This window comes from Nicotiana tomentosiformis, chromosome 7 (genome assembly GCF_000390325.3).
Source record: "Nicotiana tomentosiformis chromosome 7, ASM39032v3, whole genome shotgun sequence".
Classification (NCBI taxonomy): Eukaryota; Viridiplantae; Streptophyta; class Magnoliopsida; order Solanales; family Solanaceae; genus Nicotiana; species Nicotiana tomentosiformis.
Window position 1 is genome coordinate 104,273,070 of NC_090818.1, and position 12,940 is coordinate 104,286,009.

At 35.2% G+C, this 12,940-nt stretch overlaps 1 protein-coding gene across 3 annotated transcripts; it reads right to left on the reverse strand.

The window, feature by feature from the left end:
• Nucleotides 1-3,431: 3,431 nt before the first annotated feature.
• On the reverse strand, nt 3,432-11,234 carry LOC104115397 (uncharacterized). Of its 3 annotated transcripts, XM_009626017.4 has the most exons (17): nt 11,060-11,234; nt 10,764-10,988; nt 9,213-9,321; nt 8,710-9,084; nt 8,575-8,630; nt 8,166-8,409; nt 8,035-8,090; nt 7,634-7,877; nt 7,349-7,512; nt 7,042-7,181; nt 6,865-6,966; nt 6,477-6,609; nt 6,222-6,308; nt 5,983-6,144; nt 5,195-5,536; nt 4,470-4,848; nt 3,433-4,185 (listed from the first exon to the last, which is right to left on the reverse strand). In XM_009626017.4, the coding sequence occupies exons 1-16, from the start codon at nt 11,099-11,101 to the stop codon at nt 4,546-4,548; spliced, it is 2,784 nt and encodes a 927-aa protein (XP_009624312.1). In that variant the 5' UTR covers nt 11,102-11,234; the 3' UTR covers nt 3,433-4,185; nt 4,470-4,545. The 3 variants fall into 3 exon arrangements, with proteins under 3 accessions (XP_009624313.1, XP_009624312.1, XP_009624315.1); XM_009626018.4 differs by lacking the exon at nt 5,983-6,144 and having other exon boundaries at nt 3,432-4,185; XM_009626020.4 differs by lacking the exons at nt 3,433-4,185; nt 4,470-4,848; nt 5,983-6,144 and having other exon boundaries at nt 5,301-5,436.
• Between the last annotated feature and the right edge of the window lie 1,706 nt (nt 11,235-12,940).

The window sequence follows — 12,940 nt, forward strand, 5'->3', positions numbered from 1 at the left end:
ACACAGAGATAGAGAGAGCATAAATCAGTGGAAAAGAATCAAACACAAATAAGATATCATGTTGAATGATAGCCCACTAAATAACAAGAGCCTAAGCCTTCATTTTGGACCCTTAAATGTTTAACCCAAACCTCTTTCACATTAACTAAGTTTTTAAATGTTCAAAATAGCAGTAAACATATCAAGAACATGTGTATTCATCGACTTAACAATATTCAAACCTTTTCCAGATAAGTTCAAGTTATATGCACCGGCATTTACTATCAAATTAAGCTAACTTGGAAATAAAGTAAAAAAACTCTTATAAACAGTTAAATTTACTGATAAGTGTAAAAAGTTTATACAATTGATGTGTATAACTTAAACACTTTTTACATATAGTATCCAATACTAATCAAGAATGGTGTCCCTTAGCCTCTGCATATGCACATTTATACACTAATACATCACTTCCTCTGATCCACTTTATTTGATTTTTTTGCTTTTTTTTTTTGTGGTTCATATTATTTGATTTTTTTCAAATATCAAAAAAGAATTAACTTCTTTTTTTCCAAAGTTACCCTTTGAGTAAAGAACTAGGAGTATTTATTATATTTTCAATGAACAAATTAAAGTTAATATGATTAATTTTATTGTTAATTAATACTAAAAGATAAAGGTTTTAATATGTGTGAAAACAACAAAAAAAACTAATTAAAGTCGACCGGAAAGACTATATATTTTACATGTTAACACACACCTTTTAAGCGTGGTGATCTCAAATCATATGAGTAACTTTCTTGGGCTATGGGCAAAAATATGAAAATATTGTCATTGGGTCATCAACAAGCATCAATTTGTCTTTGATTCTCACAAGAGTTGCTTACACATAGTAAGACACTACTAATTTTTTATTAGGATAAGTAAGACCTATTAATAAATCTCAAAAATCAATAAAACATGATCCTAAATCTTGTAATTTCCAAGACTAAAGATTTCACATTTATGGTTAATGATGTTTGATATTAGCTAGGTTGTGGTTTAGTGGCTTAGTTTAATAACATGGTATTAGGCCTTATTATTACACTATTAGTAGGGATTCTAATCATAGCTTTATAGACTAAGTAATATGATGGCTTTATATATGTAGAGTGAATGAATCCCAAGAAAGAATTTAGAGTTTGGCATGTTACTAAAGCCAGACAAAGGTCACAAAAGAATTCAAAGAGGGTAATTTCTAGGCATACCTTCTTAGGGATTTACAATTATTCCAACTATAGATCTTTGGTTGATTACAAAAAATGATTTTTTTTGGATGCTTAAATTATTATTTACACTGACATACTTTGAAACTAACAAGAAAAAGGGCTTTTGCTACAGTTTCTTTAACATTTAAAATTGCATGAAAATCATCAGCAAGAGATGTTTTTCTTTTGAAACTGTGAAGGGATAGGGGAAAAGCAATGAGAGAAGTATGCTTTTTCTTTTCTTTTCTTATGCTAAAGTGGAGAGACCAATGAGTTATGGATCAAAAGGATGTGTATGAAGGAAAAAAAAGTGTGTTTTACAAAGGAAAGACTCAATTTTTGTTCTTTCCTTTTGGAAAAATTTTCCCTTTTCCAAAGATGAAAAAAATGGTTCTAATAAAGCAAAATGAATGTGTAAACTCACAACTCTATTCTGGTGTTAATTCTTTTTCATTTTCTCCCGTCACTCAAAAAGAGCAGTAATATCACTCAAAATTAAAGTGCTAGTAGTATTACTTTAATTAACGTTCGACATAGTGTTACTAATACAAGTAGGAGGCTCCACTTTCCCTATCGTACGATTCAATGGATATAGAGGATTCATATAAAAAATTCAAATTTAATTTAGGATGGAGGCAAAGTTTGATTTGTGAGTTTCAAAGATGGATGGATTCCATTACTATTGAATTCATTATCACAACTTTATTGGTAGTCATTTCCATATTCTGTTGGAAAAGAAGAAATGGACCCAATAAGTACTTTCCAGGCTGGGTTTTGAATGTACTTTACTTCAGAGTTGAGACAAAACCAAAGCCCACTTTTGATTTTAACTCATTTCAGTGCCCCATTTAAGAATAATTGGGCCAGCTACCTAACTATATTAGCCTCAAAGCTCATTGCAGATCTTTTTGACCAAAAATATTATATAGAAAAGGAAAAATCAGCACGAATACCATTTTCAAGTTCCTTTAATTAATTTCCAGACTTGAAAATTCTTCCGTCATAAGCAAAAAGTTTTAGTGCTGACTTTGCTTCAGTAACTTCTTTTCATAAGGATCAAATTTAAGATGATTTTTCATTTATTGTTTCTAACATGCTATGCTAATGAATAATTGGATCTAAAATTAATGATCTGAGTATCCAAGACATAATTTATTGAAAGTTGAGATCCGGTATTCAGAAATTCTATCTCAAAGCTGAACTCCTTTGGGGTGCGGTCTTTCCTTTGAATCTGCATTACGCGAGATGCTTCGTGCACTAAGCTATCCTTTCTTTTTTGTTTTGTGTGAAACAATGTCAGACTAGAATATCTCACGAGCATTAGCTCTCCCAAAAAAGGAGGTGATTCAACGACGCCTTATAATTTGACAACCTTTTGTTACGACTTCACTCCACTTAGCGGCTCTAACTTTGGCTACCTCTTCTTGCGATTAAGTAACAACTCTTGGTATGGAGTCCACATTTTCCTTTGATTTTAATACTACTTTTAATTTCAAAGTATTTGGTATCTTAAAAAGAGTTGGGTGCCACAATGCACACTCTTAATGCTAGCTCAACTGTGCAGTAGGCTGCTTGGTGTATGTGTCAAAATTTTCATAGGTTTTAGGCATATTTGTCACAAGTATAAAAAGGCAGACTTTGTTCTGAAATGAAATGGGTAAACATAATTACTAAAATGCGAATTGAAGAATTAGTTATAATGAATCTTCATTCAACTATTCTTTGATTCCCCCCCTGAGAAGAACAGCTTGTAAAAAAATGAAAAGCAGTGCCTATAGAAATCTTATGATATATTCCTGTGTTTTTAGAACATCAGTTCCCCCCCCCCCCTGAATTAGTTTCTTTTTTAGGTTCATTCTATACCTTTCAGGAAGATCCTTCCATAGTTTCACAGAATGGGCAGTTATTGACCACAACAGGAACATGCTAATTTCCAAGACTGAAGTTAAAAGGAACACAAATTTTCAATAATTATCCAACATATCCACTGTGCTTTCAGTTGTTTCCTGTGGACCTGTGGTACAAAATAAAATATTTCATAAGTAATGTTACTAGCACCTACATTCAAATTAAATTACATTTACAAGTTGAGAGAGGAGGGCTAGATTTCCTTCTTTTTTTTTTTGGCCAAAATATTGCTACCTCCATTTCATTTTATGTAAACTTGTTTAATTAGAAACAGAGTTTAAGAAGAAAAAAAAAAGACATTTTAAAAATTGTAGTCTTTTTTTAAACCAGTAAGAGGTATTTTTATTGATAACCAGCAACATGTATACGCTGGTGAGTATGTACATCATAGCAAGCATGGCGTGTAATGAGCTCAAAATTTCAATCATGGCTTCTACATCATTAAATGAGGCCATGTTGCACTTAAAAAAAAAGTAAGAGGAAATATATCTCAGCTTTACTATGTGAGAAGAAGATTCTTTTTTGCTCTGAAAAATTCGTGCGTTTCTTTCCTTCCAAATAGACCACCAAATGGCTTCGAATTGAATTCCAGGACTTGACAGCAGCTTTCCATAGACCTTTCCTCTGCCAGCAATGCGATAAATCAACTGTAGATTTCGGCGTAGCCAGGAAAGGCCCAAGATGTCAAAGAAGATTCCAAATCTCAGAAGTCAATGTGCAATGAATGAATAAGTGGCCAGTGTCTTCAATCTGATTTTCGCAGAGAGTGCACCTGCTACATATGCTAAAGCCTCAGTTTCACAGATTTTTATGCGTTAAGACAGCATTATCTGTGACGAGCCAAGTGAAACATTCGACTTTAGTAGGGGTTGTACTCCTCCAAATTTGTTTCCAAGGCCAGTCAGCATTTACAGCATTTTTCCTGGAGAGAATTGAGTAGCCTTACTTAATAGAGAACCTCCCATCAGTGTATCCTTCCATAGTAGCAAACTGGCTTGTTTTGTAGGAAGATCTGGATCTTGGGCAGCTGCTGTAGCAGGGAACATAAGTCCTGCAATTCCCAATCATGGATTGAAGCTTATGGTCTTAAACATGCTATGACATTTCTATAGCTATAAAATTATGTTATTAAGGGTAAAATGAAAAGTTTAAAGTTTGTCCAAATATAGAAAGGTGCTATTTTTTTTTTTGGAACAAACTAAACAGGAAAGAGTGCCACAAAAATGGAACAAAGGGAATAACTAGTTTGGGATTTCCAAATAGTAGTACTCTTAAGTTGAGGGAAAAGAAATTTGACCTTTGTCACTATTAGGGGAAAGAATCAAGTCATATTACCTGAGATAACAAGGTAGTGGCAATCCTTCAGCTTTACTAGTTGATGTGGATAGTATTCATCTAACAATCTCAGATTTCATTGGTTGAAAATTGAAATATCCATTTCGGCCTTCCCGTTGGAACCAATATTGGCAGATTTTGCCATTTTGGCAGCACTATGGATTTTCTTTGCTATTAGCACAAGCATTTCAGCTGCCTTGGCTAGTGACTGATTTTCATGCTCCCTTGAAGTCTCTATTCTGGGATGCTGATTTGCAAAATTAGAAAACAACTGCACTGCTCTCTCAGCTGCAACATCCAAATTATTTACTGCCTCTTCACACATACGGATTGTTTCACTGGTTGGTCTATGCATATTGGGACATTCATTTTTTCCAGTCTGCAAAGGCACAGAAAATATTTTAGTGACAACAAGATTAGTGCATGTAGTATTGCCTTAGTAAACTTCCCTAGGATCTTTTGACTGTTGGGACATACATGTTTCTCAGTTAGCTCTGTGGCACATTTTCTATTATGATATTTATTGGCACAAATGAAGAATAAAGGGAGAATAAGAATCTCTTGGAAAATGTTAAAATGAGTCAAACGTTCTATGTGAAGCACAAATTATCCTTTTATTGACTTAAATAAAAAAGAAAATGTATGGAAAGAAGATGATCACATAAAGTATCTACACTAGAAAAAGTTACAACAATTAGCAGTTTTACTACTATATCCTGAGATACCTTGGAGGATGAGGATTTAGGGTCAGTCATCATGGAATGAGGATTAGTAACTTTGGCTTGTGCCCATTTCGGGAGTCTTGAAATGCTGAATTTAAGTGCCGTCCCTGGTGAACTCCCTTCTCGGCAGAGTACTCTCTGATTTACTTGGAAGAGTTTTGGGGTCATATATATGCCTTCAGGTTGGTGGTAATTAACCTCATGAAATTTGATTTGATCTGAAGTTGCTGGAGCACCAAATTTTTCTGGGGATAACGGACAAGCATTTTCCTTAATTTTCCACAGCATCACAGACGATAAAGAACCAGGGAGTTTCCAAACAAAGATACAACCATCACGACTTACCTGAATTCATCAGAAATCTATATTAAGATTGGGAAGAAGTCACTAAATAAACTAGTGTAAAACAGGAAATATAGAGCAAATCGTTGTAGACTGGGGAAGTTTGCAGCAGCTCTAGAAGGGCTTATTAATTAGAAGAAGTGACAAGAAAACATATGCTTTGCACCAATCACTTATGGAGTCACCCAGAGCAATCAACCATGAAGCAAAAGCTAACTTGGAAATAGAGTCATTAAAATTCGAAAAACCTTTTAAATATGACTTCACCTTAGCAGCAGAAACTAGGGAACAAGGTGATAGACATCTAAATTTTGTCCAAGTTTGGCAGTAAGTTACTTCTCACTATATTGTTTGCCCGGTGGATACCAATTAAAAAACTCCTAATTAGAGAGATCATAATTCAGGTAAGTCAAACATTGGATCGGGAAATATCCATAGGAGGTACTCACAGAAACTAGATGCTTGCAGTCAGGTAAAAAGATGACACCAGTTATAACATCACCATGCCCGACTGCTTGTGCGACCATATTCCCAGACATAATGTCATATAAGCAAAGAATCTTAAACGAGTCGGAGCAAACCAGATAACTGCAGCTAGGGTCCACACATACCTGTAAAAGGTGACGTAGGTCTAACATAATATCAACTAGATAATACCTATTGAATGGGTTTGTCAGTATTTACATACCTTGAGAGGATCCCCAAAACCTCCAATATGCTTAAATGACCTGATCAACTTCCCAGAAGGAATGCTGAATGTGTTAATCTTCTTATCCTAAGACAAAAAACACTCTTTAAGTCTATAATTTGACGTAGTCCGAGTTATTATATGTTATGACATGTTATAGCTAGAAGAAATAACAGCCTTCTTTAATACATTATCTATCTGAATTTACTAATTCAGAAAGAACAAAGGAAGCAAACACTGCGATCTACAATTTACCTGCCCTATTGTGACAGCAATCTCAGTGGAAGCATCGACTGTCATGTCATATACAACTCCCGGTAAGACTCGATGATAGCAAGATATCTTGTATGCTGAATCGATCATAGCAACATCACAGAAAACCAGAGACCTGTCAAGAGAAAGACAAGAATAAAGGGACATGAGATATCATGTAGAAGAAGCTGCATAGAATGATATTGGTCCTAAAAAATGAAGTCGTCCAATGTTCTAACACTAAGTCATTCCTCAAGCACATATTAGAAAATCATGTTAATATATGTTAAGATGCTTATGGGTGTAAGGGAGAAGGGTATGGGTGTCAAGTTGCTTATGCTTCAAAAATATCAATTTCATCCAAGTTTACTAGTTGCTTTCAAAGTCTAACCTATCTGCATTACAACTGAGAATCTTAGTGCCACTGCAAGTGCATTTCACGCAGGTCACAGGAGCAGAATGATCACGAAAACTCCCGATGAGGTCAAAGTTCCTGAAAAGGGAGTTAAACAAGTTAGCTATAAATGACATTTAACTAATTGAACAAACTCAAAAGACCTAGTCAAACCTTTCCGCATCATAGAGATGAATCATGCCATCCTTTCCCCCAGAGACAAGAAAATAATGACTGTGGAGAAACTTATCAGCAGGAGTGTCATTGCTTTGCAAGCTGAAACTCAATGACAGAATTTCGCCGTCATGAGCACCCTATAAGTGTACGGATACTTGGTATAATTTGGTTTACATGGCAATGGAGTATACACTTGGAAAAGGATTATAAACAGGAAACAATACCAAACAGGAAAACTTCACCGGTCATTAGAAGAAGCAAACAACTTTAGTTAACTGCGCAGCCTACAGAAATACAGGTTTACCTGGATGCACATATACTCAGCTGTGTGTAGGTTGAATATATGGAGATTTCCCAGGAAATCACCAGCTCCCAAATACCTTCCATCTGAACTGACAGCCATTGAACGATAACCTGTAGAGGCAAAGCCTGATGCCAGAGATTCACGTTCAAAAACACCAGCCCTCGCTGTTCATATACAAAACCAAGAGTATTAACCACACGAGTGTCATTATATATGAAGCACATTTTAGCAAAGATCAAGTATCAAAAGAGCAACTTTTTGGTATGGTGAGGAAGTATGGCACACCTGAAAGGGAAATCAAAGATTTGTCTTCTGTTGGAAGAGGCAAGCTGTTGTCTGATGAGATAGATTGTAATTCAAGATCCCACAACCTGATGCTGCCATCAGCTGAGCATGTTGCAAAAGAAACTCCACCAGAACAGCCTTTAGCAGCACATGCTTTGGAGGGATCATGCATGTTTTCACATGAGAAATTCTTGATGTCCCATATGCAGGCACTATGTGAAACTAGCACAGAGCACCTGGTGGCCTGGAAAGTATATCATCATGATTTTCAGTCTTACATATGCGACATGGTTCGCAAAGTTGAGTTCAAGCACAAAAATAGATAAGCCATCATGGCTTGCAGTACAAAATGAAAAGAACAAGTCAAAATTGGGAAAGAACTAAGAGCTTTAGAGAAACACCTTGTCAACATCCTGAACATCCCATATGTAAATGCTGCGATCATCATAGAAGACAACTGTAATGGAGAAGTTACCATCAAAATCGGTTAATTAGGAATTAATTCCTTCAACCAAAATAGCTAGTTACTTACCAAGTTTTTGCAATGTTGAAAACTGACAAGCAATTGCGTTAGGCAGACTCTCCAGCTTCTCATATCGATTTTTTCCAATCATTGCATGACAGTCTGCAGCACTTTCTTTACTGCATCTGGTTTCAGCATAGTATAAGCTTCCAGCATATAAAAAAGAGTTTGCAGCAAAGAGTTTAACTTGTCCATTATTGCATGCACAAGCAACCAACTTTCTGGATACTGATAGTCCAAAGGCTTTCTCAACCTGAGTGCAAGTACAAAACAATGATGAGAATACCATTATACTTGAAAAGGTAATACATACCGGTTTATAGCACTTAAATATCAGAAAATTTCAGGAAGTACAGAATTTCTTTTCAATGCTCTTCAATGTAATCAGTACTAATGTGGAAGAAACAACAACACATACCTGTAATTCCACAGAAGTTGCAATAGTCATCTCCGAGTTTAGAAGGCACAAAACCCCTATTAACAAAAGAAGAAAATAAGGAGCTCAAGAACATGCAAAAACATAAAGATAACATATGTATGTTAAACTTGTAACCTGCATCTGTCAGCGCATAAACATGTGAAGCTTCACCCGTGCGAATGTGATCTAGGAGACTACTCTCACCCCACGTGGAAGATGCAACAGCTATGAACGAGCATCCTTTATGATGACCAAGATTAGCTTGCTTTCCAATTGCTCCTGATGCTGTTCTAGCTTTCCTATGAGATCTGGTAGGTAATCCCAATTTCCAGAACTTCAGGTGCTTCTTTCCTGCAGTGATAAACAATCTTCCATCTGATGAGAAGCTAACAGATTCAACTGCAGAACTTGGCGTGAACCCCTTGCATTTTGTAATTAATGTCTGACTCTGGAAATCCCAGAGGCAAATATATCCATCATGAGGATATCCAACAGAAGCGAGGTGTTGGCCTGCAGTTATTAACACAATCAAGAAAAGTGAGAAATAAGAATAAGACACTGAGGCTCATCTCCCCTTCCATGTATCTCAAACAAAAACTGGTTGCTTAGGCAAAGTGCAATGACTAATTATAACAAACCATCAGGTGAAAAGGCAATGCACGCTACGCCGTGTTGATGAGCCTTCAATTCGCATGTCAGAGCCAAACTTGCTGCTTCCCATATCACTACTGCAGGGTGAGGCCCTGACTGAAGCATTGCCCCATTAGTTAGTGCCAAAACTGACTTAAAAAAAAACTAGTCATCAGTTGAACAGAACAGTCTATGTGAACATGTGTGTGTGTATGTAGCTTTTCCTGTCATAATACATATACATGTAGCTTTTACTACCAAAAAGAAAGAAAAAAAGAAAGACAGTTATAAGAGCATATAGTTTATAAGTTTGAGCAAGACAGCTAATTTTATCCATACTGCAGCTTTAACAAGCCATAGAAAGCAGAAGAGACATGCTGTTGAAGTTGAAAAGACAAACAATCTGGAGACACTAGAAAGGTGAATGTAGCCTGTCCAACTCTTTCACCTCTTTAAAATGACTCTAATTTGATGATAGGAGTGCATTAATTGACAAACACTTTGCCATGAGCCTCACTTTGATAGTAATAGCTCATTAATGGACAAACACATTGCTATGAACCTATGACTACCTAAGATGGGGCAACATTCCCAACAAACAGCAGAGGGACCGGGCCCTATCCTCAAGGGAGCTCTGCAGGGTGAATTGCTGCTGCCAAGGCTAAAGCCGCACTATTAGTGCGTACAAACCTAAGGATGCTAGACCAAGCTAGCACAATTGCAAGAGAAACACAATAATCTAGCATTGTGTCAATAAGGTGGTTCTGCTTCTCGAAGAGTCGGAATAAGCCCATGACATGGCATCCCTACAAAACTAGGAAAAGGACCTTCTAAGTTCTAAGCCTCAATTCCCATGCATTTGAACTATATAACAAGGAGATGGACCCACTTTAAACCTTCTACACCTCATTGCGATCTATTTTGGTGCCAACTGCCATGAAGTTAATCCTTATGCCATATTACTCCAGGCTCTAGAAACCAAGCCTGCGAGGAATTATACAAGGGGATTCGAAAAGACACTACAATGTCATATCTAGAATTTGAACCTGCAATAAAAAGAAATTTTTGAACCCCCTTTGCCGCTACACTGGAATTTTTCTTTATGTCATGGACATTCAACATATTATATGTAAGAGAAAAAATCATTTTTTTTCTCTAATTGACTAGTATAATTTTTCGACTAAGGGGATTCAATTAAACCCCCTTTACTACTTAGCTTGGCCCCTGGGACTATGGCACTAGCTTACCATTGTGAAGTCTCTTAAAGGAACATCGTTTGACTTTCCCATGACTAGTACAGTATACTTTCCTTAACCAGGTCCAGCTACCTCATTCTAATCTTCAGACTACAAAATGTAGTACAAAAGCACAAATCAAGAAATCCTCCAAATTTTCCATGTTTAGAAGAAAATGTAGTACAATGAGATCAGATGTTAGGCCCAATACGGAATCCAAAGTCTATGGCCCAGATATAGTTTACCAGCTTTATCCCGTTTCATAAACTACGATAATTAAGTTGATGTTAGTCCACATTGAATAAAAATTCCAAGCAGGTATACCTCTCCAGCAGCGATAAAACGTCCGTCACCTGAAATGGCAACACAGCTCAACGGCTTCGGCAATCGATCAGACACTACCAAATACGACTGCGTGCACAAATCTACGTCATAAACCACAGCAACACAGCCCGCAATATACACACATTTCGAATTAGAAACTCCAGAAGCCGCAGCCAGTCCATTTGCATTCGCAGTTGTGAAACCGACTATTTCCTCTAACATCAGCTGCCAAAAATCGAAGAAATTGTAATAATGATCGAATTTGGAAGTACGCACAATGTGATAATTATTGTTACCTTTGGAGTTTCGGGTTTTTTCTCCTTGCGACTACGTTTCATCTTCTTCGATTTTGAAAACCCTAGCGATGATGATCAATAGAGGCACGCTAAGGTGATTAAGGAGAGTGAGAGGGGGGCGGGAAATTAGTTCAAATATAAAAAGAGATTTTGTTTCGGTGTACGTCACGTTTGATTTTGGGAAGACAGTATCAAAAGTAATACAGTATTCATGTACCCAGCAGTGTTTAATATTGTTGTACGGAGTATTATTCTGCATTAATATTATAAACTTCAATTTTTTTAAAATTTATATCATTATTCAAATTAAATTTAAACTTATATATTCTCTTACTTAACTAAATATTTAATATCTCAAAAATAATTCGAAACATGATTTTGTGCATATTGACTCATCGTTATAATTCGAAAGAGATTCAGCATTACCATGATTTATAATTGATCTATAATTTCAAAATTAATCGAGATTTAATTACTTTTTCAGGAAAAATTTAATCTAGACCAAAATACTCTTTGTTAAAATCTAAAAAACAATTAACATAATATATTGGGGTTCAAATTTTTTTACATATGAAATTCCAGCATAATGTGCTAAAATTCATAATATGCTGGAGTTTTATACGCAGGAATCCATAATTCAACATATTATGCTGAATTCTTTTCGTGTTTCAACTAAAGGCATTTTTGTTCAAAATTTATTTTTGCATTAAATAGTGACTGTTTTTTAATTACTTTATAAATACTAATTATTTTTTTAATTACGAGTCCGGAAATAGGTCATCACATGCTATTTTGACTTATAAATCCAACAAGAGCCCATAACAGAATTGCATGTATTGTTTTATGGGAGTTTTTCCTATATATACTATGATAGGAATTTGTTAATTTTTTTTCTCTAGGTTTTGTGATTTTCAAAAAGTATCTAGGTTTTTCTTACAAATTGTATACATTCCCCCCTTAAAAAACTCTCATTCCATGATTAATACCTTCAATTAAGGGATTCAATTATATCCTTTCCTCTTTTCACACTTTTCCTCATTTTATGCGTCCTAATTTTTTTAATACGCAGATCTTCTCTTCTCTCTCTTCAATAGTTGCACATCTTCAATAAGAAGCTAGTAATTTTGCTTCAGTTGTTGAATGATTTTGATTGGAATCTTCAAATACCGGATACAATGCCATACTACGTATTCTATGTTCTTATTATCCATATAATATTAGAAAAGTGATACTCAATCTAACAAATCCAATAATACAGAACTGATTTCCATAATAGACACCAAAAAGATACTTTTTCTTTATAATTAGAAATCTATACACACGGCATAGAATGTCATGAGATGACAAAAAAAAATCAGTTGCTAAAAGTTTCTTTAACAATTCAAAAATTGTTAAACTCTAGCAAAATTATTACTAATAGGATAATGACTCATACACAATCCAAATGTGAAATTGGTCACAAACTTACAATTGCTCATCGCTATATACAATTATCATACATTTGTAATACAATTTCTGTAACAATTATGATACAATCGTGATACAATTCTGATCTTCATCTTCTTCAAGTTTCAATCACAACTCTAAACTTAAATTCTGATACAATATTATAATATAATTATATTAGTATTGTATTAGGTATTAATTTAGACATTGATATATAAGATACAAGTTAAATACAACTTTGATACAGTAACGACTCGGCCGCTCGTTTCGAGGGTTATAGCCCCGTTTTTCTTATTTCTACTTCTTTTTATGTTATTCAGCTATATTATGTTATATCGGGTTAGTTGGTTCGGGTCCGGAAGGAACTCGGAGTGAAATGAGACACTTAGTCTCATAATTGAAATTTTTTTAAGTTAGAAAAGTGGACCAGATATG

Bases quoted from the DNA above. Each gene is read 5' to 3' on its own strand.
- LOC104115397 (XM_009626017.4), bottom strand. From the start codon at position 11,101: ATGAAACGTAGTCGCAAGGAGAAAAAACCCGAAACTCCAAAG. The intron at 8,410-8,574 runs GTATGTGTTGTT...ACTTGCACTCAG, and splicing joins CAACTTCTGTGGAATTACAG to GTTGAGAAAGCCTTTGGACT. The intron at 6,309-6,476 runs GTAAATTGTAGA...TTTTTGTCTTAG, and splicing joins TTGCTGTCACAATAGGGCAG to GATAAGAAGATTAACACATT.